The sequence below is a fragment of the Coenobita brevimanus genome, chromosome 23 (genome assembly GCF_032717465.1).
Source record: "Coenobita brevimanus isolate Jiangsu-jjx chromosome 23, ASM3271746v2, whole genome shotgun sequence".
Taxonomy (NCBI): Eukaryota; Metazoa; Arthropoda; class Malacostraca; order Decapoda; family Coenobitidae; genus Coenobita; species Coenobita brevimanus.
Genome location: NC_136976.1, coordinates 55,752,286 through 55,779,718, shown reverse-complemented (window position 1 = coordinate 55,779,718; position 27,433 = coordinate 55,752,286). Strand labels below are relative to the sequence as shown.

The window sequence follows — 27,433 nt, the reverse complement described above, 5'->3', positions numbered from 1 at the left end:
GTGAGAACTCCGCAGAGGCGACTTGAGGCTATGGAAGACCTGAGTTTGCACAAGGATTCTCAGCTCCCCGATACTAATAAAAGTACTGTAGGTTAAGGGGGAAGTTCGAGAGAGAACTCCGCAGAGGCGACTTGAGGCTATGGAAGACTCGAGTTTGCGCAAAGATTCTCAGCTCCCCGATACTAATATAAGTACTGTAGGTTAAGGCACAGGTTGAGGACCCGTGTGCAGTTCGAGGCTATGGAAGACCCGAGTTTGCACAGGGATTCTCAACTTGCCGACCATAATCGTGTGCTATAATTAATGGCGACCTCGAATGTACGTCGTAGCACTGACTGCTAGGCAGAGAGAGTAATTGTAACATAATAAAATTTTGTCTCACTGACACTTCTGATGCTCCACCTTAGTTGGTTTTGCAGGTACAGCAATGGGTGTAGCAGTTTTGCTGTGCGGCCCAGCAGATCGTCTGCCACACGCTGCCACCTCTTCTCCTCTGCCTTCGTCGTCGTCATATTATTATTTATTGTGTCATTTTACACGTAGGTACAGTTACACTACAACTGTCACACCTACACCGTGTATTACATACACCACGCTACACAACAATTAGTTGTCAGTGTAAATGTAGCGAATTTTCGCTCAGTTTGACCTGAGTACAGGATTTTCACCGTCGTCACTGAGTTTTTCCCTCAAGCTTGCTTCTATTAACGTAAATACGAGGTTTTTTCGCTCACTGGCGACTGCGACTTTCTCCTGTAGCAGGATAGCACACACACCACAGTGTGAATCTTGTGTGACTGAGTTAGGATGTGTACATATATATATATTTCACAAATTTTTTCCCATAAGGAAAAAATTTAATTTTGTAGGGGCGTAATGTCACGAATCAAAGTCGCGACATTTCCCTTTTGTGAGAAGCCACGAACTATTAGTGGAAAACTCACTGTTTATCGTTCAGTTAACCGCTCATTCGGACGGAAGCTTTGTCAAATCAATTTTTCATTGTCATACGTGATCGTCTCTGTGTGAGACATTAGCGCTTCCGCTGAGCGATTTGTTTGGGCGCGTTTCGCTCACTTGACCGTTGAAAAATGCGGCCTACTGCTCCCCCTTTTTTCCCACAACTTATTCAGTCCAGTTGTTGCTTTGACGGAGAGAGGTCCTGTGCTCCAGAAGTGTGAGAGGAGAGGTCAGCTAGCACCCAAGCTCCACAAGATCACAGTCTCCAGTGCTCCCACCTTGGTGATACAAAGCATTCATCGACTAGTATTTCCTTCTTGTATTTTTCTAGTCTTAAGAGTTTAATTAAGGTGTTTTTCCTAGGCGTAAGTATTTAGCTTTTGCGTGAGTGAGTGAGTGCGATCTCATTAATTTGATTTTGAATTGTAACTTTAAATTTATTTTGTAATCAATAAATTTAACAGTTCTTTTTCTTGAGCTTAATGTAAAGTAAACTCTTGTTTCATTTCTCCATAATTAAGCTTATTTTCCATATAGCTCCTAGCTTGCATAAACGTTTTGCTATTCATAACTGGTACTTAGACCAGTCTTGCTGTATTAACTTAAAATCCGTTGTGCCACCTAGGAGTTAAGCTTTAGCAAGAACCTGATGTTAGTATTAGTTATTTATTGTCAGGGGTGAAGTAACTTTCTCCAGAGGCTAACAGTACAGTAATTCAGCAATTGTGAGTAATTAGTCTCTGCTGGGTACTGTTGAGAAAGTTTATAAATTCTCGTTCTTAGAGAATCGTTGCTCGATTTAGCAAGACAATCATTGTCCCTGCTCTTTAATATTATTGAATATTATTATCAATTAAATAATACTTAGCATTTATTTTAAAAACCCAGTGATATATTTTAAAAACCCCGTGACACTTACCTGTATTTCATGTAATTACATGTAATTTGTAGAATATTTTACTGAAAGTACACATTTGTATGTGCAAAAAGTTGCAAGTCGACCGTTTGTACGTAGGAGAGGACCTGTACATTGTTGTTTATTACATTAATTACTAACTGTTATGCTGTATATGAAGTTTTTCATTCATCATTCATTGTACTTTGGTTTAGCCTACTCTTGTTATTCACTGATAATGCATCAGCTGCATACACTGTAATAAAAGCCAAATCCACAAATATGATGATGCAGAAGAAAACACGATCATTATAAGCTGTTTTACAGACTTAGTGCTTTTTTTACCATCCAGTCTGCAATAATTTGCCCAAGTTAAGAGTGGTATATATAAATGCAGATGGAAAATGAGAATGCTCTGAAGTTGCTGCGTGACCACCTAAATGTAGTGGACAACTTGGTGTTCAGCGCAAGACAGGAGGCACTGGTGCGAGGTGTCCTGGCTGGTAATGTCTTCGACTGGGGTGCCAAGGAAGTTGTCAAGCTCATGGAACAAGGCCTTGGCTTCAAGGAGGCTGCAGACAAACTTCAAGGTTAGATGTCCCTTTTGCACACTGATGCAACTGTACTGCTAAATTGTATCTGAAGTTCATGGGCTTGTATGATATATGATTCAGATTGTATAATACAGTGCATCCTCCTAGTGCCAGTTGCATGGGCAATCAGAACCACTGTATAGCTTGAATTTATGTACTACAAATGATAGATTACATGTATTACCCAGTAAAGGTACTATGGTGAACATCTGTTATGAGAAAATCATTTTTCACCCTTTTGATATTTCCCACATTAGTGACGAGGTTCATGATGTCTAAGCTCCCAGTAAGTGCTGTATCTTGCAGTGAAAGTGCTAAGAAGACAAGAATAATTTATTCTTGAGGAAGAGTGAAGTTATTGTTGCTTTAAACCCCCCTCCAATAACTAAAAGCAACAGTAGCACCTGATCAGGAGTGTGTGATATTGCATTTGGCATTCACAAAAAAACAGTTCAGATGGTTTAGTGTTCTTATTCTCTTAACATAGCACAAATCACATGGTGCATTAAACCCCTCTATATAGCTATTATTGCACCAACCAAACCAGTCGTGTGAGTAGTACATACAAAATAATGGGGTTAGTGATGTGGTGTGAATATGGGGTGAATTTTCTGTCAAACAAGTGCATTGATTTCTGTATATGACATGAAGAAATATTAATTTCTCATTGTGTATTCATCAAAACTTTTATGTAGCTTTTAGTTTTAGGATAGTAGTGAGGCAACAGTCAAAATAGTAAATGAAATGAATGCCAGAATTTAAACATTAATATACATTTTTTTTTTTACATTTGTTTTTCATTCTTCATATGATATCAGAGTGAATAAGTTTTTTCTCTATTTTATCGAAATAAAGTAAACCCTTTAACCCATGCTGAGCTGAAGACCTTATAGGAGGCACACTGAAGGCCAGCGTAGGTCAAACTGGGAGATTTAGTATTTGCCCGGGTGACCAAAGCCACTCCCAGGTTCTCAGGCCAAACACCAGCAAACTCTGCAAAACCCTAAACAGCGTCACACAGTCCAGCAGTAACACTAAACAATCACATGTTGCCATCACAACAACAGATACCATACCCCCAAACAAACAACAAGTAAACACCCTCATCAACCACATTTCACATGTCAGTCATCTAAACCCTTATTGCGATGAGCGACGTGTCATCTGATGCAAGGGACAGTTCCCCACAGACCCAGACTTTGCACCCTTCACTTACAACCAGACAAAGCACATCATTAGCAACCTTAAGCACTCATCTGCCTGTGGCCCAGACAACATAAGCATCATACACCTTAAACATCATAGACCACAAGGCATACATGCACTCACCAGCATATGAAACTAAGTTACCCACACAACATAATACCAAACATCTGGAAGCATGGTACTGTTATCACTATCCCCAAACCCAACAAAGACCCCACGTTACCTTCCTCACGTCACCCCATCACACTCCTCCACACCCCTTCCAAAGTCACTGAACTTTAATATTACAATTAGTAACACCTCACATCCCCCTAGCCCCGTCAGAACATGGTTTTAGGCCACTACCCTCCACAAACACTCTTCTTACAGACCTTACATAAAGAGCTTTTGATGCCATCAGTTCAGCTTGGCCACCACACAGAACACTCCTAGTCAAACTAGACATTAGCAAAGCTTTTGATGCCATCCCCTGCCATAACCTCTCAAACAAAATGTTCAACACAAACATGCATAATAACCCCAAAAGATGGTTGCCAAACTATTTAGCAAGCAGATGTGCATGTGTAACATTTTCCGATCAGTCACTGAACATCGGGAACTTCACAAACGGTGTCCTTCAAGGATCTGTTTTGTCCCCTACACTCTTTAACCTATACATGCATGACATACCCACACCCCACACACCACAGATACATATACCTTCCAATGCAGACAACATAACACTTACATGTGCACGCCAAAATGCAAACACAGCCACACACATCCTCCAACCTTACCTCATCACACTACACCAATGGTTCACCACAGACATTCAGTATAGTCCCAGCCAAATCTACGGTGACTCACTCTTCTCACAAACTGGACAGCAGAACATAGTAACATTCCACACCATACTGTAAACAGCACCCCCCTTCCACACACACACACACACACACACACACACACACACACACACACACACACACACACACACACACACACACAAAATATCCTTGGTTTAACATAACAGTACATCAGTGTCATTTAAACAACACATCACAAACATTAAAAATAAATTAACACCAAGACTCAATGCCATAAGGTCATTTGCCCATACAACATTAGGACACAACAAAGAAACCACCACTACCGTATACAAACAATATATACATTCAATGATGAATTATGCAAACACTGCTTGGGCTTCTAACCTCATTAAACACACTACAACACCTTACAAACCATACAGGACAAGGTCCTAAAAATAATCACAGGCTGCACAGTTACTACACCCACAAACCACCTACACCAAGAAACCAAAATCCTCAAAGTCAGGGATCATCTAGATATGAGAGGCACACAAATTCTTGCAACAGCCTTCATTAACCCACACCATCTACTATACTGCATGGCAGCACACCCACACACACCAAAGAACATCAAAACAACACCCAGCACATGGTATCATATACAAATGCTGTCATCTCTCCCCTCCTCACCCACTTCAAATCAGCTTCCAGAAGCATATCCATGCTCAGATCACTTGCCGCTCCATTCAGTCTCCCAAAGACAACACAGCTGCATGCATGGCCTCCTTATATCCACCATTCTGAATCATACCTCCCTCGTGAGGACAGGGTCCACCTGGCCAGGCTGAGATGTGGGCATCATCCAGCCGTCTTAAATTATCAGAAGAGGCTGGATGATTCAGTTGCTGATGCCTGTCCAGGATGCAACATAGCGCTCTATATTATTAAGCACATTGTGGAAGATTGCATTGCACACAATTGCCTACATCAGCAACACAACATACACCTTGAGAGCTCTGTGGGAAAACCTGGTCTCGGCCGTTCGGTCAGACTGCCTAGGGAACAATTGCACAGCAACTGGTACTACAGGTCAAGCTGCAAGCTTCATATGACATACTGTTTTCACTGGTTATAAAACAGTGACATAGGGAAGGTAAACTACCTCGCAAAGAATCATTCCAAGTGGGGCTACATTTCAACCTATGCAAAAGAAATAATTGATTGGCATGTGAAAACTCATGTTTGCTTTACAGTTTAAAAAACTAACATGGATGTGTGTACTATCTGCCCTGAGTCCCCTCACTAAACCCCTCACCCTCAATCACTAAGGACCCACCCTGTCATGACACTTCCTTGTTACACCATGCTCAGAATATTTTAATTCATATTGTCTACTGTAACACCATGCATAGTAATGTACATATAAATTTACAATTCAGTTTATTTGCCATGACATACAAGTCATTAATGGCTAAATGGCCTGTGCAATATGCTTCAATTCTTCATATACAGGGTGTCCCAGGAGTTAAGTAAAAAAATTTGGGAAATGATAGGTGAGGGAATTCTAAGCAAAAAATATTATATGAACATGTGTCCAAGTCTCAACCATTACAGAGCTACAATTACTGATGACCTTATGGGTGAATTATGAAGGTGACCATTTTAGCCCATAAGGTCATCAGTAATAGTAGCTCATAACGGTTGAGATTTGAACGCATGTTCATATAACATTTTTTGCTTGGAATTCCATCATCTATCATTTCCCAAAGTTTTGGACTTAACTCCCAGGACACCCTGTATACAGTGAATTATAATGAGTGTCAGAATTGAAGAACAACTTCATCATCATCATCATCATCATTGTTATCGTCGTCGTTGACCATCAGTCATCAGTTATCATCAGTCATTCATCATCCATCATCATTATTGAGTTATCATCAGTCATTCATCATCCATCATCATTATTGAGTTATCATCAGTCATTCATCATCCATCATCATCATCATCATCATTATCAGTCATCATCATCATCATTATCAGTCATCATCATCATCATTATCAGTCATCATCATCATCATCATCATCATCATCATCATCATCATCAACATCATCATCATCAGTCATTAATCATCAGTCATCATCATCATCATCATTAATCATCAGTCATCATCATCATCATCATCATCGATCAGTCATCATTATCATCATCATCATCATCCATCAGTCATCATCATCATCATCATCATCATAAACCATCAGTCATAATCATCATCATCATCATCATCCGTCAGTTATCATCATCATCATCATCATCCGTCAGTTATCATCATCATCATCATCATCCGTCAGTTATCATCATCATCATCATCATCATCATGATCCATCAGTCATCATCATTATCATCATCATCATCATCTGTCATCATCAGTTAGCAGTCAGCATCATTATCATCATCAGCAGCAGCATTATCATCATAATCATCATCATCTTCATCATCATCATCATCATCCATCAGTGATCGTCATCATCATCATCATCATCATCCGTCAATCATCATCATCATCATCATGTCATCATCATCATCATCTGTCATTCATCATCATCATCATCATCATCATCATCATCATCATCCATCAGTCATCATCATCATCATCATCATCATCCATCAGTCATCATCATCATCATCATCATCATCATCCATCAGTCATCATCATCATCATCATCATCATCATCATCCATCAGCCATCATCATCATCATCATCATCGTCATCAGTCATCATCATCATCATCATCATCATCATCATCCATCAGTCATCATCATCATCATCATCATCATCATCATCATCATCCATCAGTCATCATCATCATCATCATCATCATCATCCATCAGTCATCATCATCATCATCAGTCATCATCATCATCATCATCATCATCATCATCGTCGTCATCATCGTCATCATCATCGTCGTCATCATCATCATCATCCATCAGTCATCATCATCATCATCCATCAGTCATCATCATCATCATCATCATCATCATCATCATCCATCAGTCATCATCATCATCATCATCCATCAGTCATCATCATCATCATCAGTCATCATCATCATCATCATCCATCAGTCATCATCATCATCATCATCATCCATCAGTCATCATCATCATCATCATCATCATCATCATCATCATCATCATCCATCATCATCATCATCATCATCATCATCATCATCATCCATTAGTCATCATCATCATAATCCATCAGTCATCATCATCATCATCATCATCATTGTCATTGTCATCATCATCATCTCCATCATCATCATCTCCATTGCCCTGCTTCCTCCTGGGAATCCCTGGACCGGTGATGCCCATGACAGACGTGCTTCCAGTCTACCTTATTCTTACACACACTTTTCATACTCTCTCAGCCACTTTCTCTTCCTTCTCCATCACCAGTATAATGTTCCATTCTCTTCTTCATCAATATATTATTCCACTTTCGTCTTCCATGCGTCTGCCAACAGTCCCCTCCATCTCATTTCATAAAAGTCTTTGGCACCCTATCTAAATTGCATTCGTTGTACATGTCCATTCTAAATCAGCATATTCCTCTTTATGCACCCAGCAGTTTCACATTGCATTCTTATAACTTTTTCTTCCATTTCATAATGCCCATAAATTTAACTATTACTTACACCCTCCATCCTTCCCATCACTGCAGGTGTTCTAAGAGAGGTCATTTTTACAGCTTATATCCTACACAGCTTTTTGTCACTCACTGTCCAGATTTCACTCCCACTTGAGAGTGTCGGCAGTGAGACACTCACACAAGGCTTTTTTAATCCCTGTGCTAACTTACCTACCCTTCAGATACATTGAGGTGCTATGAATATTTTTGCTTGTAAGAGAATTTAGGTAAGTGCTGTCAGTGTATGAGAGATGTTGTATCTATGAATGGAACTTGGAGTTAGTGCTTTGAGTGTGGTGATGAATTGTCACTGGATGTAATTTAACTACTCAGGATTGAGGTGGAAAATGTGGGCATGGCTGAGTGTAAGTCAAATTTCGAGCGGAGTTTACTTGATCCCACAACATATTCTTCTTTTTCACGTCTCTCTTGTCACAAGGTGCATGATCAGAGCCACTGTCACTATCTCATACTAACTTGCATTTGACATTCATGCATGTTGAATTGATGCATGCAGAATCATTCATCCTCCTCCCCACGAATAATTCGGCAGTAAACTGACTCCCTGTACTTCATTCACAGGAGCTCATACTTGACATTATACTTGTCACAACTTCCCATTCATATGCTTCACTCCCTTCTATCATCATGCTGTGACTACATACCTTGCTTCTGTCTTTATACATCTTCACTACCTCTGCTGTCATACATGCTTTTAGCATTCCACACAGCCACATGAACCTGTCTAGTTTTACTGGACCCTGGACAGGTACAGAACCCACACTGAGGCTTTTGGAATAGTTATTGGGTAATGTAGCTGTTTAGGGAGTAAGAGGATTTCCAATTCACACAATCCCCTCCTTTTCATCACATTAGTGATACACCATGAATATGTGGGTATTGCAGTACAGTATCTTCCCCCCCCCCCATCCCAAGGATATGCAGTGGATAAAAGCTAAGAAATCTCTGTGAATATTTGTAGATAGAGAATCTTAACTTGAATTTTGATTATGCCTGTTTGTGGATAAGCTCTTTAAGTAAGAACGGAGAGTTATGTTGTTAGTTACCAAGCTTCAAGCCACACTTTTCCCTCACTCTCCCTGTCTTACCTCCCATTTCGTTGGTAGGCATCCATGAGCTGCTAAAATAAATGTAGCCTGCAATTGCATATTTGCGGATACAGAGAAGATAGATTAGAAGAGTAACACTAATGATTAGTAAAAAAACAAAAAAAGAATTTGCAGATAGTTTCACTTATGAGGCAGAGTGGGATTTTTCAGAGGCTTGATTTTTTTTGAATGGGTGGGTTATCCACATCACTGAGCATACTGTTTGATATCTCTCCTAATTTCATGCTTTCTTTTTGTTTCTGGATTACCCCTCACCCCACCCTATTGAATAGAGTTAATATTAGAATGGTAATGAATGAAGATGATTCATTATTTTATTGGTCAAACAGCTCTGTTAGGAATGTTATAAAGGGGTCTTACAGTGAAATTAGTAGACGGGTAAATAGTACAAAATAATATTTTTGAAGTATAGTAGTTGTGGGCATAAACAAAACATTGTACTTTTTAGTGCATCTGTCAAGAATTTTTTTTTTTTTCTGAAGAAATTTAATATTGCATCATCATCATCATCATCATCATCATCATCAACATGATTATCATCATCATCATCATCATCTGACCTCATTTCCCACCCAAAGGCAGTAAAAGATTAAAAAGTCAAAACACCGAAGAAAGCTTCTTCTGGAATTACACCTAATACATAAATAAATAAACAAATAAATAAATAAATATGCATACAGAGATAACTGAAAACATTGTACAGTAAAAATAAACCTAATGTTAAAATATGTAATGGACAGTGCGTGCACACGTGCGCGCGTGCACACACACACACACACACACACACACACACACACACACACACACACACACACACACACACACACACACACAGTTAGAGAGACATATAAACTCCTGACTAATATAAGAGTTGCTTTTCATTATATGGATGAGGAGATGATGAAAAAATTGATAGTGGCCATGAATCGCCCCAGGTTAGAATATGCAGCTGTAGTGTGGTCCTTGCACAAAAAGAAAGATATAAACAAGATTGAGAGAATACAAAGAACAGCAACCAAGATGGTCCCCAGTCTGGCAGATCTGTCGTATAGAGAGAGGTTGGAAAAGCTGGATTTGCCTTCCCTAGAAGAAAGGAGAAAGAGAGGAGACATGATTGCAGTGTTCAGGACCATGGTGGGAGTAGATAAAATTGACAAAATAGATCTGTTTTTATGGGATAAGAGAGTAACAAGAGGACATGGAATGAAACTGAAGAAACCAAGCTGCTTGAAGGGTATCAAGAAATATAGTTTTCCTTTTAGATGTATAGACCTGTGTAATAGCCTGGACAAAGAGATCGTTCAGTCTAAAAACTTAAACGAGTTTAAAGCTAAATTCGACTTGTTGAGAAATAGAGACGGGACCCCACGAGCGTAGCTCATTTCCTGTATATCACAATTAGGTAAATACACACACACACAGCCAGGAGACGTGACACTCGCACAGGTGAAGAGTGCTGTGAAGCGGCTGAAAAATGGAAAAGCAGCTGGGGTTGATGAGGTGTATGCAGGGATGCTTAAGTGTAGTGGAGAGAGTGGAATGAAGTGTTTGATGGAGATATGTAAGAAGGCATGGATGAGAAACTGTGCCTGCAGAGTGGAAAAAGGCTGCGATTGTACCTCTGTACAAAAATAAAGTGAACGAAGTGAGTGCAAGAAATATCGTGGCATAAGTTTATTGAGTGTGGTAGGGAAGGTATATCGAAGAATTATTATAAAGTAAGAGAGATCTCAGAAGTCCTAGTGAGTGATGAACAGGGTGGCTTTAGGAGTGGCAGAGGATATGTGGATCAGATATTTGCAGTGAGACAGATAGCAGAGGAGGCTTGTGAGAAGGACCATAAGGTGTTTATGGCATTCATGGATCTGGAAAGAGCATATGACAGAGTGGATAGAAAGGGATTGTGGAAAGTTTTGTGCATGTACGGTGTAGATGATAAGCTGCTAGGTGCCGTCAAGAGTTTTTATGATGGTAGTGAGGCATGTGTGAGGGTTAATGGGCATCTAAGTGAATGTTTCATGATCGGTGTGGGTGTGCGACAAGGTTGTGTGATGTCCCCATGGTTGTTCAATATATATATGGATGGGGTGATGAGCGAAGTAAAAACACGATTAATGGAGAGAGGGATGGCATTGGTAATGAATGGTGATGGATGGAATAGCTCAGATTTGTTGTATGCTGGTGATGCAGTACTGCTTGCAAATAGTGGACAATAACTTGGTAGGCTAATGCAGAGTTTTACTGATGTCTGTGAGGGTCATGCCTTGAGAGTAAATGTAGAAAAGAGTAAAGTGATGGTTTTTGAGAGAGAAGGTGACTCCCAGTGCAATGTTACAGTGAATGGAGAGAGACTGGCATTGGTGATGGTGTTCAAGTACCTTGGTACAATGATAGAAAAGAGAGGAAAATGTGCAAAAGAAGTTGAAAGTAGAGTGACAAGGAAGAAAGGTAGCTGGTGCAATGAAGGCCTTGATAAGAAACAGAGGCTTGAGTGTTGCAGCTGCACAAGGCTTACATGAAGGAGTGTTAGTGTCAGCTTTAACATATGGATGTGGGACTATGGTGTGGCGTGAAAATGAAAAGTCAAGAGTAAGAGCAGCGGAGATGGGACTGCTGAGGAATATATGTGGAGTACAGAGGGTGGATAGGATACGAAATAATGTGATTCGTGAAAGATGCGTTGTAAGGAAGTCGGTGGACACTATAATCAAAGAGAGTGTACTGAGATGGTATGGTCATGTGGAGAGAATGGATAACAATAATGTGGTGAAAATGGTATACCTGAGCGAATTTGAAAGAAGGAGGAGGCGAGGTAGGCCAAGGAGAAGGTGGAGAGATATGGTGGATGAGTGTGTGAGGAAGAGAGGTTTGGAAGTCGGTGAGGCTAGGGAATTGACGAGATTGACCTGCCTGGATGAATGTTGTGAGGAGAAGTGCATGACCATAGATTAGGCACCCCTTTTTAACTTGGCAGCGTCTGGATTGACTCAGTCAGATACGTTTATATGAACCTACAGAACGTGGTGAATGTTTTTGGAGTATCCGATAGAGCCAGGATTCTGGAGGCTTGAATGATGAGTGAATGGAAGCGTGGCCCATCGGACTGGGCAGATTTGGACTGTCTGGACACTGCTACTCCTCACCTGCCCTAGGGTGAGAAAGGAGGTCTGGATGATGATGATGATATACAGTATATATAAATATACAGCTACCGCGAATTGACTTGGGACCTCCCCCCACAAGATATTAAAAAACTCAGAAATCATAGTATACCACAAAGCTTGTTCATGAAATGCCATTCATTAATATGATATCATGTTTCACTTGTTTTTCAGGACCAGTTGGATGCATTTTGGCATGAAATCACTTAGATCTCTAAAGTAATCTAAGGACATTTCTTTGCACCAGACATTTGTCAGTTCACACTTGAGGTTGTCCTGATTGAGTGTCTTCTTTTCTGCCATGATTTTCTTCATCTTTGCCCAGCAGTTTTCTATTGGATTTAGATCCGGACTGTTGCCAGGCCAGTCGAGGACCTCAATCCGATTATCCTGTAGCCATTTTGTCACCTTTCTTGACTTGTGACATGAAGCTGAATCGTGCGTGAAAAAGTTGCACCCATGAATAGCAAAAATTTTTAACAAGTGATCTTTCAGAACTTGAATATATGGCCACCTTTCAACATCAAGTACTTAGGAAGAAAGTAGAGGCCTCCCCTTCCTATTTCATCTGAGAAACACCCCCATTCCATTATTGATTGTGGGTGCTTAATAGTCGGCATCGTGTTAGCAGGGCCATACAGTATTGACAACGAGAGGCAGATTGATGAACCTAGGCAGAATGCACCTGGACCACTTGAAATGTGCTTTCATCGGTAAACATAACTTTTCTCCACTCATCCGATGTCCACTGTGCATACTTCTTGGCAAACTGAATGCGCTGCTTCTTCATGCAGTCAGTGAGAAGCGGTTTCTTGGTTGCAGTGTGGCTTGGCAAACCCAGCTCCTTCTGCAATCAGTGTTGGATAGTTCGAATTGAGATGTCTTGTAACAGCTGGGGATGCGTTCTCTTCAATTCTGCTGCTGTCAGTTAAGGATTCTTGATTACTTCCCTCTTCAGAAGTGTATCTGTACCTCTGGAAGTTTTCCTCTTCTTTCCACCGCCATGCTTGTGCTCTGGTACAACATCAGGTGGCAGGCCGTGCGCTGCAGCAAGAATCTTCTTGACAGTTGGCTTTGCACATCCAGTATGTTCACAAATCATGTTGATAGGGAGATTATCCTGCCTCCATGCAATGATACAGACCATCATATCCCTTGAGCAGCACTTTCCTGGCATGACAACTCGACTCTAGGAAAATAACAGGGCAAACATTAATGCCTACGAAAAAAGGAGGAGGTGCTAGCCCTGAATGATGGGAACATATACTCTCGCTTCTGGGCAAGCACTGATGTGCTGAGTGTTTCACCACCTCCCGGCAACACCAGAGGAGTTGCCAGTTACTTTTTGCTCCCGAAATTCACTTGGTAGAGGTGGAAACAAAGCAAAGACAGAGAACTCTCTCATAGCAATTCTGTGTGTAGGTCCTAAGTCAATTTGCAGTGGGTATATATATATATATATGTTTATGTATATATGGAGCCTCTGTGGTACAGTGGTAGAGTGTGCTTTTCGTACACGGGTGAACCAGGGTTCGCGCCCCGCCAGGGTAATAAACTTTGGGAGTGTTCACCCGGCCATGTACTGCATTGGCGGACACAAGAGGTGCAGTGGTTGAACCAGTGTCACCTACTATAAAGTATGCTTGCACCCAGTCAGCTTGCGTGGGCCGATTACACTTGGTTCACAGACTACATACACATCCAAAGCCACTACAACACTTCAGTTACACTTACAAGCACTTATCACCCTACATACAATCTCTACTAGACAGCCTAAGCCACTTGGTAGAGATACATTGGCTGTATCGTCCCCACTTCGGTCGGGATAGGCCGGTCCTGCAGTGGATACTCAAACGGCTGATGATGATGATGTGTATTTATATATATATATATATATATATATATATATATATATATATATATATATATATATATATATATATATATATATATATATATATATATATATATATACACACACAGCTAATGCAAATTGACTTAGGACCTTCCCCCACAAGGTATTAAAAAACAGAAATCATAAGTATATCACAATGTTTGTTCATGAAATGCCATTCATTAATATGAAATCATGTTTCCCTTGTTTTTCAGGACCAGTTGGATGCATTTTGGCATGACATCACTTAGATCTCTAAAGTAATCTAAGGACATTTCTTTGCATCAAACATTTGTCAATTCACTCTTGAGGTTGTCCTGATTGGGTGTCTTCTTCTCTGCCATGATTTTCTTCTTTGCCTAGCAGTTTTCTATCGGATTCAGATCCAGACTGTTGACAGGCCAGTCGAGGACCTCAATCCGATTATCCTGTAGCCATTTTGTCACCTTTCTTGACTTGTGACATGGAGCTGAATTGTTCATGAAAAAGTCGCACCCATGAATAGCAAAAATTTTTAACAAATGAACTTTCAGAACTTGAATGTACTGGCCACCATTCATCATCAGGCTCTTAGGAAGAAAGTAGAGGCCTCACTTTCCCATTTCACCGTAGAAACACCCCCATACCACTACTGATTGTGGGTGCTTAACAGTCGGCACTGTGTAAGCAGGGTCATATCGACTACAGGAGGCAGGGCGACGAGCCTTGGCAGAACGCACCTGGAACACTTGAAATATGTTTTCATCAGAAAACATAACTTTTCTCCACTCATCCGTTGTCCACTGTGCATACTTCTTGGCAGACTGAATGTGCTGCTTCTTCATGCAGTCAGTGGGAAGCAGTTTCTTGACTGCTGTGCAGCTTTGCAAACCCAGCTCCTTCTGCAAGCGGTGATGGACAGTTCAAATTGAGATGTCTTGTAATAGCTGGGGATGCATTATTTTCAATTCTGCTGCTCTCAGTCGAGGATTCTTGATTACTTCCCTCTTCAGAAGCCTATCTGTACCTCTGGAAGTTGTCCTCTTCATTTCACCATCATGCTTGTGCTCTGGTACAACATCAGGTGGCAGGCTGCGTGCTTCAGGAAGAATCTTCATGACAGTCGACTTTGCAGGACCAGTACGTTCATAAATCGTGTTGATAGGGACATTATCTTGCCTCCATGCAATGATAAGGACCCTCTCATCCCTTGAGCAGCACTTTCCAGGCATGACAACTCGGCTCGAGGAAAATAACAGGGCAAACAGTAATGCATTTGAAAAAAAAAGGAGGTGCAAGCTCGGAGCGACAGGAACATATTCTCCCACTCTTGATTCTGGGCAAGCACTGACGTGCTGAGTGTTTCATCACCTCCCGGCAACACCAGAGGAGTTGCCAGTTACTTCTTGCCCCCAAAATTCACTTGGTAGAGGTGGAAACACAAAGCAAAGACAGACAACTCTCCCATAGCAGTTCTGCATGTATAGGTCCTAAGTCAATTTGCGGTGGGTGTATATATATATATATATATATATATATATATATATATATATATATATATATATATATGTCTGTGTGTGTGTGTGTATAGGTAGGTATACCTCACTATACGATACCCCTGGCTGTGATACCCTGGCTTAGTGATGGGGTAGAAATACCACCATACTCTGCCTAATAATGGCCAAACCCTAGTTTAATGATGGGTTTTTATTTATTTATTTTTACTGATTTTATGAAACTTTAGACAAAATTGTGTGTTTAGGTTGATTTATAAACTGTTTTTAGACTTAGATTAATGTGTTTTAGCCATAGGCTGGGTGAACATTTGTCATTTTGGGGTACAGTTTACTAAGCCTGATTTTTTTTCCAGACTTATATTTGACAATTTTCAGATTTTATTTGTTGGTTTTTGTTTAGGTTTTAGGTTTTGGTTAGCTTCTTTTACAGCTGTTAGGCCATTTAGATTGGGTTTAAACTTGTTTTTGGACTCATTTGGGTAGGTTTAGGACTTGCATGGGGGGAAACCCAAGGCTCAAAAACTCATCTTTATACTTTACATGTTCAGTTTGCCGAGATACGATACCCCTCCTAACGATGGGCTTTTACTCAACCGGTTGTATTGTTAAACTGTGGTATACCTGTATAATAGGGTGAATAGGGTGTTTGACTAAAATAATAATAATAATGGTAACTTTTATCCTCATTAATTGTTACATTCATTTACATGAACCAAATACATACACAAAAACTAAAGACTGTATCTCAATAGTTAGGGGTCCCACAAATTAAGTAGTTATTTCACTTCCATTCAAAAACACTGAAACTAAGACATGCTTTAGTTTTCTTTTCATTCGGACATTTCTGCTTTTGTCTTCTCGATCATCTTTCGGTGCTTGAACATCACTTTCAGGAGGTATTACTTGTTTTCTTCATTTGTAGTACAGTAATTGAAGAGTTGAATTTTGCAACCAGCGAAATCCCACATTCTGTGCAGTCACTGATAGCCACCAGGCATGAGACGCATTTCAGTCCGAGTTCGAAATTAAGGTCATCCTTCCAAGCTACTGGGGGCTTCTCCAGGAAGGATGAATCAATATCCATTGCTGTGAAGAGATCCCTGGTCTCTGCTGTATCAAAGTCACTGAGTCTCTTGTCTTTGAAGGAATCCAGACCCTTCTTCTTGAGGCACTTCTTTCCCTTTTTTGAGCCTGGCTTCTTAATTCTCCTCAGGTAGACCTACAGTTTTGATTACAACTTAGGTACACCTGGGTCTGTCAGACCCAGCTTTTAAAAAATGCTGTAGTGCCACACATGTTTTATATAATGAATTCCAGAATATCCTACAATGTATTAGGTCTTACCAGTAACAAAACTACGTTAACAAGTTTTAATTCGTTAAAACACATATTTAAAAAAAAAAAAATGATTTTTTTTTTTTTTTTTAAATCATACATGAAAAGAAACAACACTGTGCATCTAGCACTTGTGTCACAACATGAGGGGTGGAGGACCTTCATTATGGGCATAGTGGATCCCACACAACATAAAATCAACTTGCAAACTCATAGTGAAAAATTCTCCCCCCTCCTCAGGTACACCTGGGTCTCACAGACCTGACGTGCAATTCTGAGTGATATATTGCAAAAACATAGACACAAAAGTAACCCCATACGCCCTACATGGGCACAAAAAGTTAGGAAGCTTTTGAGAAGGACGGAGATCCAAGGCATCTATAAGTTAGTGAACTATACCATCGAAAAAATTGCCTGGGTCTGTCAGACCTAGGTATACCTGAGTAGGGTTAAGACTATCACACATACTTTTAGGTCCTCTGATTATAGTCGTTTGTTAACAAAAAGCCTGTCCAACTAGGGTGGCTGATAGATGCCAAAGGTGACGTTTAAATGCTGTGGTCCCCTGCTTCATTGAGTCGCAGAGAGTGCCTTCTTCTTCAAGCATATCCAGGTTCTGCAGAAACTTCAGATCCACACGAAGAGCTAACCAAGCAATAGCTACATGAGCCCAAGCCATAGCATACACCAGCACAACAAAGAGACGGATGTTTGTGATGCCTTTGAGCTCACGTGGCGTCATGTTGAACTGATTTTGAAAAACCATGTAGATAGCTTTTCCCATCCACCTGGCCCAGTGGTAGGCTTCAGGTTTTCGGATTGGAGCCAGTTCAGCAAACATTGCTCCCAGAAACAGGAGAACCAGCTGTAAAATCTCCTTATAGTCATCACATGGCTGGTTTGTTAGGAACAACTCCTATACAACTTGAACAGTTTGTTCACAAACCACTGCCAGTGTTGTACAAACAACATTACTCTCTGGAGTGTCCAGTGCAGTAGTTACAAGGGAGTGATCAATATGATACCAGCACTTCTGAAATCACTTAAAAACTGTGATATCTGGTCGCGAAGACAGCCCCACTTCCACCTCAAACATACGAGCAAGCACATTTTCACGAATGTGATGTCTGCATGCTAAATGGAGCAACTTTTTCCAAAACATTTTCAGTCTTTGCACAGGCACTGGCCAGAAGTCTGGTGTTACATGCTGTGGTGTCAAAGGAAAGACCAATGATTCTTTCATCTAGGATTTGCTGTCTCAGCAAATTGCAACACACACAAGCAATCTCATATGCAGTACCTGCATCAACTTTTGGGACTTTGAGAAGTTTCTCTTGGACATTGGCCGATACCAAGACGACAGTTTAATCTACTGTTCCTTCACCTGTAATACCTGGCAGGATCTTCCCATCAAAATGCAAAACCATGGGCTGTCCTACACAGAAACTTTCTTCTTGGTAAGTCTCTGTGACATGCTTTCTGAGTGATCAGCGTGCCTGGTACATCGTGGAAGGAGAAATAGATAGTTCTGTCAAATCATGACCCAGTCATTTCACTACAATAGCATAGGACATTGCTACATCACGATGCGACATGTTCAACCGATTAAATGCAATGGAGACTTCATTTGATATCAAATTCTTCGAGCACTTGGAAGAGACCAGAAATGTGGAAGTGATTGCTTTGAAACTAGGATCATCATTCTCTGAATTCTTGGCCGAAGAAGTGCAGTTCTCTGCTTCGCTGTTGGCACATTCAGTGGCCTTCTTCATTCACGTCTCTTCTTTTGTCTGCCTGTGCTCGGTATCCTTGTCTTGTTACCTCATCGTGGTTTCCTTGTGCAGTTTTGCATCCACTCCCACAGTGCTACTCTCTATTGGGTCCTCCTCTTGGCACTGGTAGAAGATTTCGTCCTCTTCATTCTTCATCATCGCCAGGGCATTGCTGTGGCCGACATCAAAAATCTCGTTCTTCAGCTCTGACTGGAACATTTCTTGTATACGGAATGATTCTTATAGTCTTCTACAGTTTTTTACCAGTTTATCGTACTGGGCCAAGAGAGCTTCCATCTTGGTGAAGTGCATTATCTCGCCTCATGGTAGGAATCCTGGCTCTGTGCCAGATTGGAAGTACAGGTGACCGGAATTTCCGTGATTCTTTGGTGTGCCCTCCTGCAAATGCCTCTACACCTGCAAATTACCCCCTGTGAGCAAGTGTGCACATACTGTACAGTCATAAGAAAAACTATTGTTATCCCCAATTATGTTCGATGCAAAACTAACTTTAGCTGGGCTATGTGGGCAGATCCTTAATGTCGCCCCTCCCCTATCTAGTGTTGCTATATCACAGTCCCATTACAAGAGTTGGAAGTCTTGAGCAAGAATGAACCATATGGCGGTGAAATGTATAGGACGTGTTTGCGTTACCCTGAGCGCCTCGCCGGGAATTAAAAATGATACTTGTCACATTTATTATTTTCCTACTATTCAACACTTATTATCTATAGAATACAACAAATGAATTATTCTGAAGTGTATTAAATCTATTGGCATTGACTGTTTTTTTTTTATGATAGTGTAGCAGGGGTGCATGAGTTCATATGTTTGCTTTAGATGGGTGGTTAAATGCTTCAGATGGATGCTTCAGTTCATGTCATCCATGTGTCGACATCTAGAGGCTGTTTTGGAAGCAGGAGGTGGGTATACAAAATATCTGTGGATGTATTATTATTTTCCTTCTACTCAACATTTATTATATGTAGAAAGCAATACATACCATTATCACACTGAAATTTACTGACTTGGCTTGTACCGGCTGAATTACTATCATACGTCTGGCATGGGTGCACATACTCATTGCTCGTCTGCATGTGCATTGCTGACTCTACACCATTCTTTTATAGTTTAGTGAATTCGGTGCCAGATAATAAAACGTATTGTCTCTATGCATAGAGGCCGAATGATCTAATTAGCTTTTGTTACCTCTAGCACAAATTCTAATATCTGTCTCACATATCCGACATTGACGGGTTTGCGGTACAAACTTTCCTGACCTATCGTTCCACAACACTTCGTCGTTGTGTCATTGTGCATAGCTCTAGAGGATAACGATAGTTTTTCTTATGACTCTACCTAATAAACTATATCTGGGACCTGAAAGCAGCATATCACGAATGGTAACAGACCAGCTGTATAAAAAAGTTTAATAACAAATAAGTTTTGATTGGATATGGCTGAACTAAGTTAGGGTAATATACCTGGCGACATCCACAGACTCCTATGACTGAGTGCATCTCGTGCACATCCACGTGAGTGTGGGCAAGTCTTCGGCTACATATTTACCCCAACTTCTTACAGCCATACCCATTAAATTCAGAGTTAACTCACCACTGTCCCTAAAGTTTTGGTGGACGAACTCTAACAACTGGTGGTGGTGATGATGATGATGAAGAACATGACATCGATGACATTGAAGATGATTAACCATGCAGTTACTGATGATGGATGACTGGATGAGATGATGTGGAGAGTAACTGCATGGCATGAGGAATCTACATGTGCATAGACTCCACCTCATCTCCACTGCTAGTGTCATCACCGAATGGTGGTGGATCATTGATATCGTCCTCAGAGGTTGGTGGACAGGATGATGCATTGTCAGAGTCATAGTGAACAGGTTCAGAGTCACACACAGATTGAGGTTCAGGCATAAATGCAGGTTGCCCAGCCTCAGGTGTGATGGAGGAAGATGAGAACGAGGCGGCAGCAGCAGGTCTTGGTTTCTTTGAGAAGAACAGCGTGATATGCAACTGAGACTGCTTCCGCTTCAAGTCATCAAACAGTGTTTTTTAGGGGATTACGCTCTGATCTGTGGCACTTATCACTTCAATGCCCTCACCATTGATGGGTCCATATCATAGAAGAATTGCTTGAATTGTGCAGTCATCCTCATCGCCTCCCCCAGCTTTTCAAGGGTGAGGGCCTGCTGCTGTGGGGTGTTGTCAGGATTTTCCTCTGCATCCTCCTTCTTGCCCGCTGACCGCATAATCTCCACCAATTCTTTGTCAGTGAGGGCCACATCATGTTCTTCCACCAGCTCCCTCACCTCCCCCTCCTCCATATCCTCAAACCCGTCACCACCTACAAGCCTTCTCAACTCCACCGTCTTCTTCACGGCCTGGTTCACCTTCACCTACTCCTGAGGAGCAAATCCCCCCAAATCTCGGATGCATTCTGGCCACAAAGCCCTCCAACAGCCATTAACTCTCCCAGGGTGCACATCCTTCAGGCCCTCTTGCGCCACTGTGAGGCAGTCAGCGATGGTGAACTCTTTCCAATAGTCAATGATGCCCAGGTCAGGGTTTGCATCCAAAGATGCATAAAGCCTTTGCATTGACCTCCTCATGTAATATGCCTTAAAGACAGCTGTTACTCCCGGGTCAAGAGGTTGTATCAGGGAGATTGAGTTTGGCGGCAAAAACACAACCTCCACATCCTCACACATATCCTCAAGCGACTGTGGGTGGCCTAGAACATTGTCCAGGATCAGGAAGAATTTGCCAGGGAGGCCCTCCTCCTGAAGGTAGGACCGCACCTCCGTCAGGAGACAGTGGTGAAACCAGTCCAGAAAGATGCTGCTGGTAGTCCACACTTTTTTATTGTGCATCCAGAACTCTGGCAGGAGGTTTTTGTTGCGTTGCTTCGGTGCTCTGGGATTCGCTGACTTGTAAATAACTCCTGGCTTGATCATGTGGCCAGCAGCATTGGCACACGTCAGTAAGGTGCACTGGTCCTTAGCTGCCTTGAACGGAGCCCTTTTTTCCTCCTCCGAGATGAATGTCCAAGCAGGCATTTTTTTTTTCCAATAAAGACCTGTCTTGTCAACAGTCCACACCTGCTCAGGCCTATATCCTTTCTCCTCTATTATCTTTTGCATTGCTTCAGGGAATGCTGCTGCTGCTAGGTGGTTGGCCAACTCAGATACCCCTGTCACCTTCAGATTGTGAAGGGAGAACTGCCTCTTGAATTTATTGAACAATCCTTTGCTGGCTGTGAATTCAGGATGAGCAGTTGCGGCTGGTCCGGTGTCTGCGCTGGTGCTTGGGGAGTCACGGTCGGGAGGTGGACTGGTCATCATGTCAGATAATGACTTCGCCTTTGACCGAATTGCATTTTTGTCTACAGGATTTCCTTTTCTTCTCTGGTCATTTATCCACACAAACAATGCTTTCTCCATCTTAGACATCGCAATGTCTCTCACCCGCGACACTTGCTTGGCTGAGGATGACGCAGTAGATGCCAATGCCTCCTGGATTTTTGCATAATTTTTCTTTATGTATCTCATTGTGCTCTCGTTCACATTAAAAAATTTTTGAACCACAGCATAGCTTATACCCTCCCTACACTTGTCCAGCAATTTCGCCTTCTCCGTGCTCATCACTTTCTTTGTGCATTTAGGGGTGCGCTCACCACTGGGGGATGCAGGATTCTGGACAACATAGACACACGTAGGACAAAGTTAGCACAAGCAAATCACACAGTCGGGCGCTAAGTCACTCACCTAATAGCACAGCAGTGCACGTGTCACCTTTGAACATGTGAGAGCACAATTATTGGCCACAATAACAAAATTACAGGAGGCTTGGTGTTGTAGTGTAGAAGCAGCGAAGCGACCGTGACAGTGGCAGGACACAGACTGAAGGAGAAACAGAGGAGCTCGGTGGTTTGGTGCAGGCCAGGTTTGGTGCAAATGACCCGTGAACATCTGCATTGCTATACTTTACGGCCACAAACGGAATCTTGGCTTCACAGAGGAGCAATCCGCGAATCTGCGAGACCCCTTAAAGTTGAACCAGTGAATGTGGAGGACCGCCCTTTAGGTGTCCAGGCAGAGTTTCAGACATTTGGTTCTGCCCAGCTTTTCCTGTGTTTGATGATACTTCACTTTCTTCAAAACTTGCAGTTTTGTTGGCAAACGGCAATCGAAAAGGTCTGCACTTGGCTGTCCAACCTCTCCTTGGAAATGCTTCGAATGTCCATTGCACCATACACTGACAACCTTCTTGGCTGAGTACTCGTTACAGACTAAACAAAGTGTCAGTTTGCAGGACCTCTAAACACTGCTGTATCATGTCAAAACTTGTTCTGACACCTTTTCACATCTAAATGAACACAGGTATCAATGAGGATCAAGTGTTTTGCAACATTCATTATATACCCTATGCCCTGTGAAACACCCATATATAGATAGATAGATAGATAGATATACAGATAGATATAGATATATATCCATCCATCCATCCATCCATTGCCAGACGCCATGTATCCCAAATGGGGTGGCCAAGGGCTTAGAGTTAATTGTTTTACAGGGAGGGGCACTAATCCTCCACCAACCCCACTTGACACGTAGGGATGCCAACAGCATCTGGTGTTCGCAGGCGGTCACCCATCCAAGTACTAACCAGACCCAACAGTATATATATATATATATATATATATATATATATACAGTACCCTCGCGTCCAGCACGCGTTAGTCCAGCACAATTCAAGTCCAGCACGGTGAGCAATTAATTAGTATTATTTAATATGATTTAATTACTGCAACACGAGTGTGTTAGCATAACACGCACAGAGCTCCGAGAAGTGGGCCAAATCCGCAGAGTTCACTCTAGCACGATCACCCCTGGTCCAACACGGCCATACTGGACATTCCCATGATGATGATAGCCAATGAAAAACTTCTGATCAAGTAGCCTTCCCCACCTGCTATTGTGACGTGATCATGATGCCGCCCAATTAAAAACACTTCTGGTGTCACATGATGTTTTGTTTACATTTCTCCCGCCACAGAGCCACTCAGTCGCATAATTGCATTGGGAGGTGCTTTTTTCTTGCTGCATTTTCTGCCCTTGTTACTGCATTTTACCCTGCTCTCGATGCCTAGGAAGCCTTCTGAGAACCCCAAGAAGCGTCGGCACCTCCCTCAGGCCACCAAGCTAGAAGGCATCGAGAGGAAGAAGAAAGGGGAGAGGAAAGTTGACATTGCCAAGGCCTACGACATGAATGAAGCCAACGTGATCATAAAAAACTAAGACAAGATCCTGGCAGCCGAAGGCTATCACACAGCACTTCATACCAGGTTTGCCGAGGATACGATGGTAAATCGGAACGGTAACGTGGTAAAATTGCCGACGATACCACGGGCATTTGGAATTCATCTGGATGGGTTCCTGCCGAGATATGACGGGCAAAACAGTGTGACCAAAACCCAGGCGACTCGACATTTAGCCTGACACTGAATACATATTAATATTTTAGAATAAACATCAATCGTTTTGAAACCCTTCTCATCGGCGTGCGTACCAGTTTATAAACAAAGTTGCTTCTCCTTATTCTCTTCCGAGTCAGCGACAGCGATCACTTTCCACAGTCACGAGACGGGGCTCTGGCAACAGTGTGAGAAGCATGCACTTTCCCGAGGATTACAGTGCTAGGACAGGCAGAAGCAGGACCTTCCATGGCTGTGGACGAAGATAGTGATTCTGAGTGTGATTTCGAAGGATTTATGAAGGAGGTTTGATTTCGAAGGATTTATGAGGGAGGTTGAGGAGGAGCAACAGCCATTACCCGCTAGTGACGCCAGCAGCCATCCTCCGGGGACCCAGTAGGACTAACTACAGCCTTGGATACCACCTTCCATTCCCAACAAGCCCACCAACACTGTCCTAAAAGGTTAGTTATCATTCATAGCACAGTACCATTTATTATAATTACAATAGTACCAATATATGTATAGGTATATGGTAGGTATTTAGGGTGACTTTTCCGAGGGTTGCTGACATAATTCATTTTTCCCCAAAGCTCTATTGTTAATCCAACACGTTTTTGGTCCAACACATGACCCATGCATGACAATATTACCGTGCTGGATGCGAGGGTACTGTATATATATATATATATATATATACTGTATATATATGTATATATATATATATATATATACACAGTAACCTCTCAAATAACGCGAGGGTTAGGTTCCTGGAGAGGTTGCGCTAGTTAAAAACGCATTTTTTAAACATAATTTTCCCATAAGAAACAGTGGTAATATTGGGAGTTACGTTCCTGGACTCTGGGAAAGTCTACCCATTTGGGGAGTTATGCTACTCTGAACTTAAAAGCAACAGTATTAATTTGAAGGAAAATCCAAGTAAAACACAAAAACAGTATATCTGGGGAGAAATAAACAACATTTGAGCCCTAGTTGGGCCGAAGCGTTGTTTACTTCTACCCAAATACATACTGTTTTTGTTTTTTACGTGGATTCTCTTTCAAGTTCTGCTTCATTCACGGCATTGTGAAAGTTCCTCAACATTATTAATGCATTAGTAGGTCATAAAAACACTGCAGTAAAAGCAACATTTTCATTACAGTAATTAGGTTACGAAGAATAACAACACAGCCTCACTTCATCTATGCATCATTCGTCATCTGCTGTTGTCCCTCCTTACCCCTCTACCCCACCTCCCGCCCCTCCCCATCCTAAATTTGTTGTCCCTCCTCGCTCTGCTGTCTTTCCTCTTCCTCTTCCTCTGACTTCCGTGCTACTGGTGATGAAGATAACTCTCTTAAGTTTTCTGTCTTCTTCATAAAGAACTGCTCTATCTTAGTCTGAGTGGTTTTCTTCTTTCCGTTCTGCAGCATCAAGTTGTGACAATTTAGATCTACCATCACACTCCTGGCCAAATTTTGTCCGAAATGAGCCAAATTGCTCAGAATGGGGCCAAACTTCATTTTCGAATATTATAGTTTGAATAAAACCAGTTTAAGCAACAGACAAATAAAAAATTGTATTTATGCATAAACTGACACACACGGTCTATCAGCTCAGGACTGTCCAAGGCGCGCGGGGCTAATTTGAAACCATCACGTACGTGTATAGTCGCGTTAAATTGAGAAACCCTTGTTAGTTAAACATATCCCCTTAAATATTTCCTCGTATTAAAACAAAAATGTGTTTTTTAAACTCGTCTTAGTTGAGAGGAAACTGTATATATATATATAAATATATATATATATATATATATATATACATACAATGCAGTGAGATGCCTGGAACCGCTGTCTGACTCACTTCTCCATTTCTGCAACTTTCGTGGCCTTTCCTCAAATTTTCTCTCTGTTGAGCACTACCTCTCCTCCTTTAAACTTCACCTTCTCTTCCTAACTGAGACTCAGCTGTCTGAGGCGACTGATAGCAAACCCATCTCTGTATCCTCCTACTTCATCTATACCCATTTCAAAACCAGTGGTGGCTATTGCGTATATGTATGCATTGACTTCTCTTGCTCTTGTGTTCCTGAACATGAATCTTCTGAATTCTCTATTTTCTGACTTCGGCTTTATTGTCATTCTCTGACCAAATATATCTGTGCTGTTTACTTATCCCCCAATTCTACTGACTATGAAAAATTTTTCGACTATCTTCTAAGATGGAACCCATTTTATCAATTTCTTCTTTCTCTGAAATCTTCATTCTAGGAGATTTCAGTGTTCACCACCACCTTTGGCTCTTCTCTCCTTCCACTGATCCACCTGGTGAAGAAGCCTACATCTTTTCTGTCCTTAATAACCTAGAGCAGCTTGTACAGCACCCTACCCATATTCCTGACTGCCGTGGAGAGAGTTCCAACATACTTGACCTCTTCCTTACAACTAATCCTTCTGCTTACGGTGTTAGTCTTCCCTCTCTGTTGGGCTCCTCCGATCACAACCTTATCACCCTAACCTGTCCTTTTGCTCCAGTAAGGCCTGTGGACCCTCCCAACAAGCATCAGTTGTGGCATTTTGGAGTTGCTGATTGGGAGGCCCTCAGGCAGTACTTCTTTGATTTTCCCTGGAATGATTATTGCTTCTGTGTACGGGAGCTCTCTCATTGTGCCTTGCACATTGCAGAGGTTATTCTCTTGGGCATGGAAGCGAACATTCCTGTCTCATATCCTTTGACTAATGCAAAAAAGCCTTGGTTTGATCATACTTGTTCTGATGCTGTCCACAACAAGGAGAGGGCCTATAAAAGATACCAGAGCCAATCCACTTCTGAGTCTCATCTCTTTTATGTTTCTGCCAGGAATCACACTAAGTCTGTTCTTTGCTCTGCCAAAAATAATTTCATTTGTACTAAATGCTCTGAACTCTCCAACTCGAATTCTTCCCCGCTCTTTCTTGCGCCTTGCCAAAAATCTTTCTAACAACTTTATCTCATCATCCTTCCTTCCTCTTTGCC

General features: G+C 41.6%; 1 protein-coding gene across 1 annotated transcript in view; it reads left to right on the top strand.

Annotated features, from left to right (window-relative positions):
• Nucleotides 1-27,433, top strand: part of LOC145392717 (4'-phosphopantetheine phosphatase) — a 274,959-nt gene that overhangs the window by 192,426 nt on the left and 55,100 nt on the right. Inside the window, exon 13 of the mRNA XM_080267017.1 lies at nucleotides 2,253-2,445. Within this exon, the coding sequence (XP_080123143.1) occupies nucleotides 2,253-2,445 (193 nt within the window). The remainder of the gene's footprint in view (nucleotides 1-2,252; nucleotides 2,446-27,433) is intronic.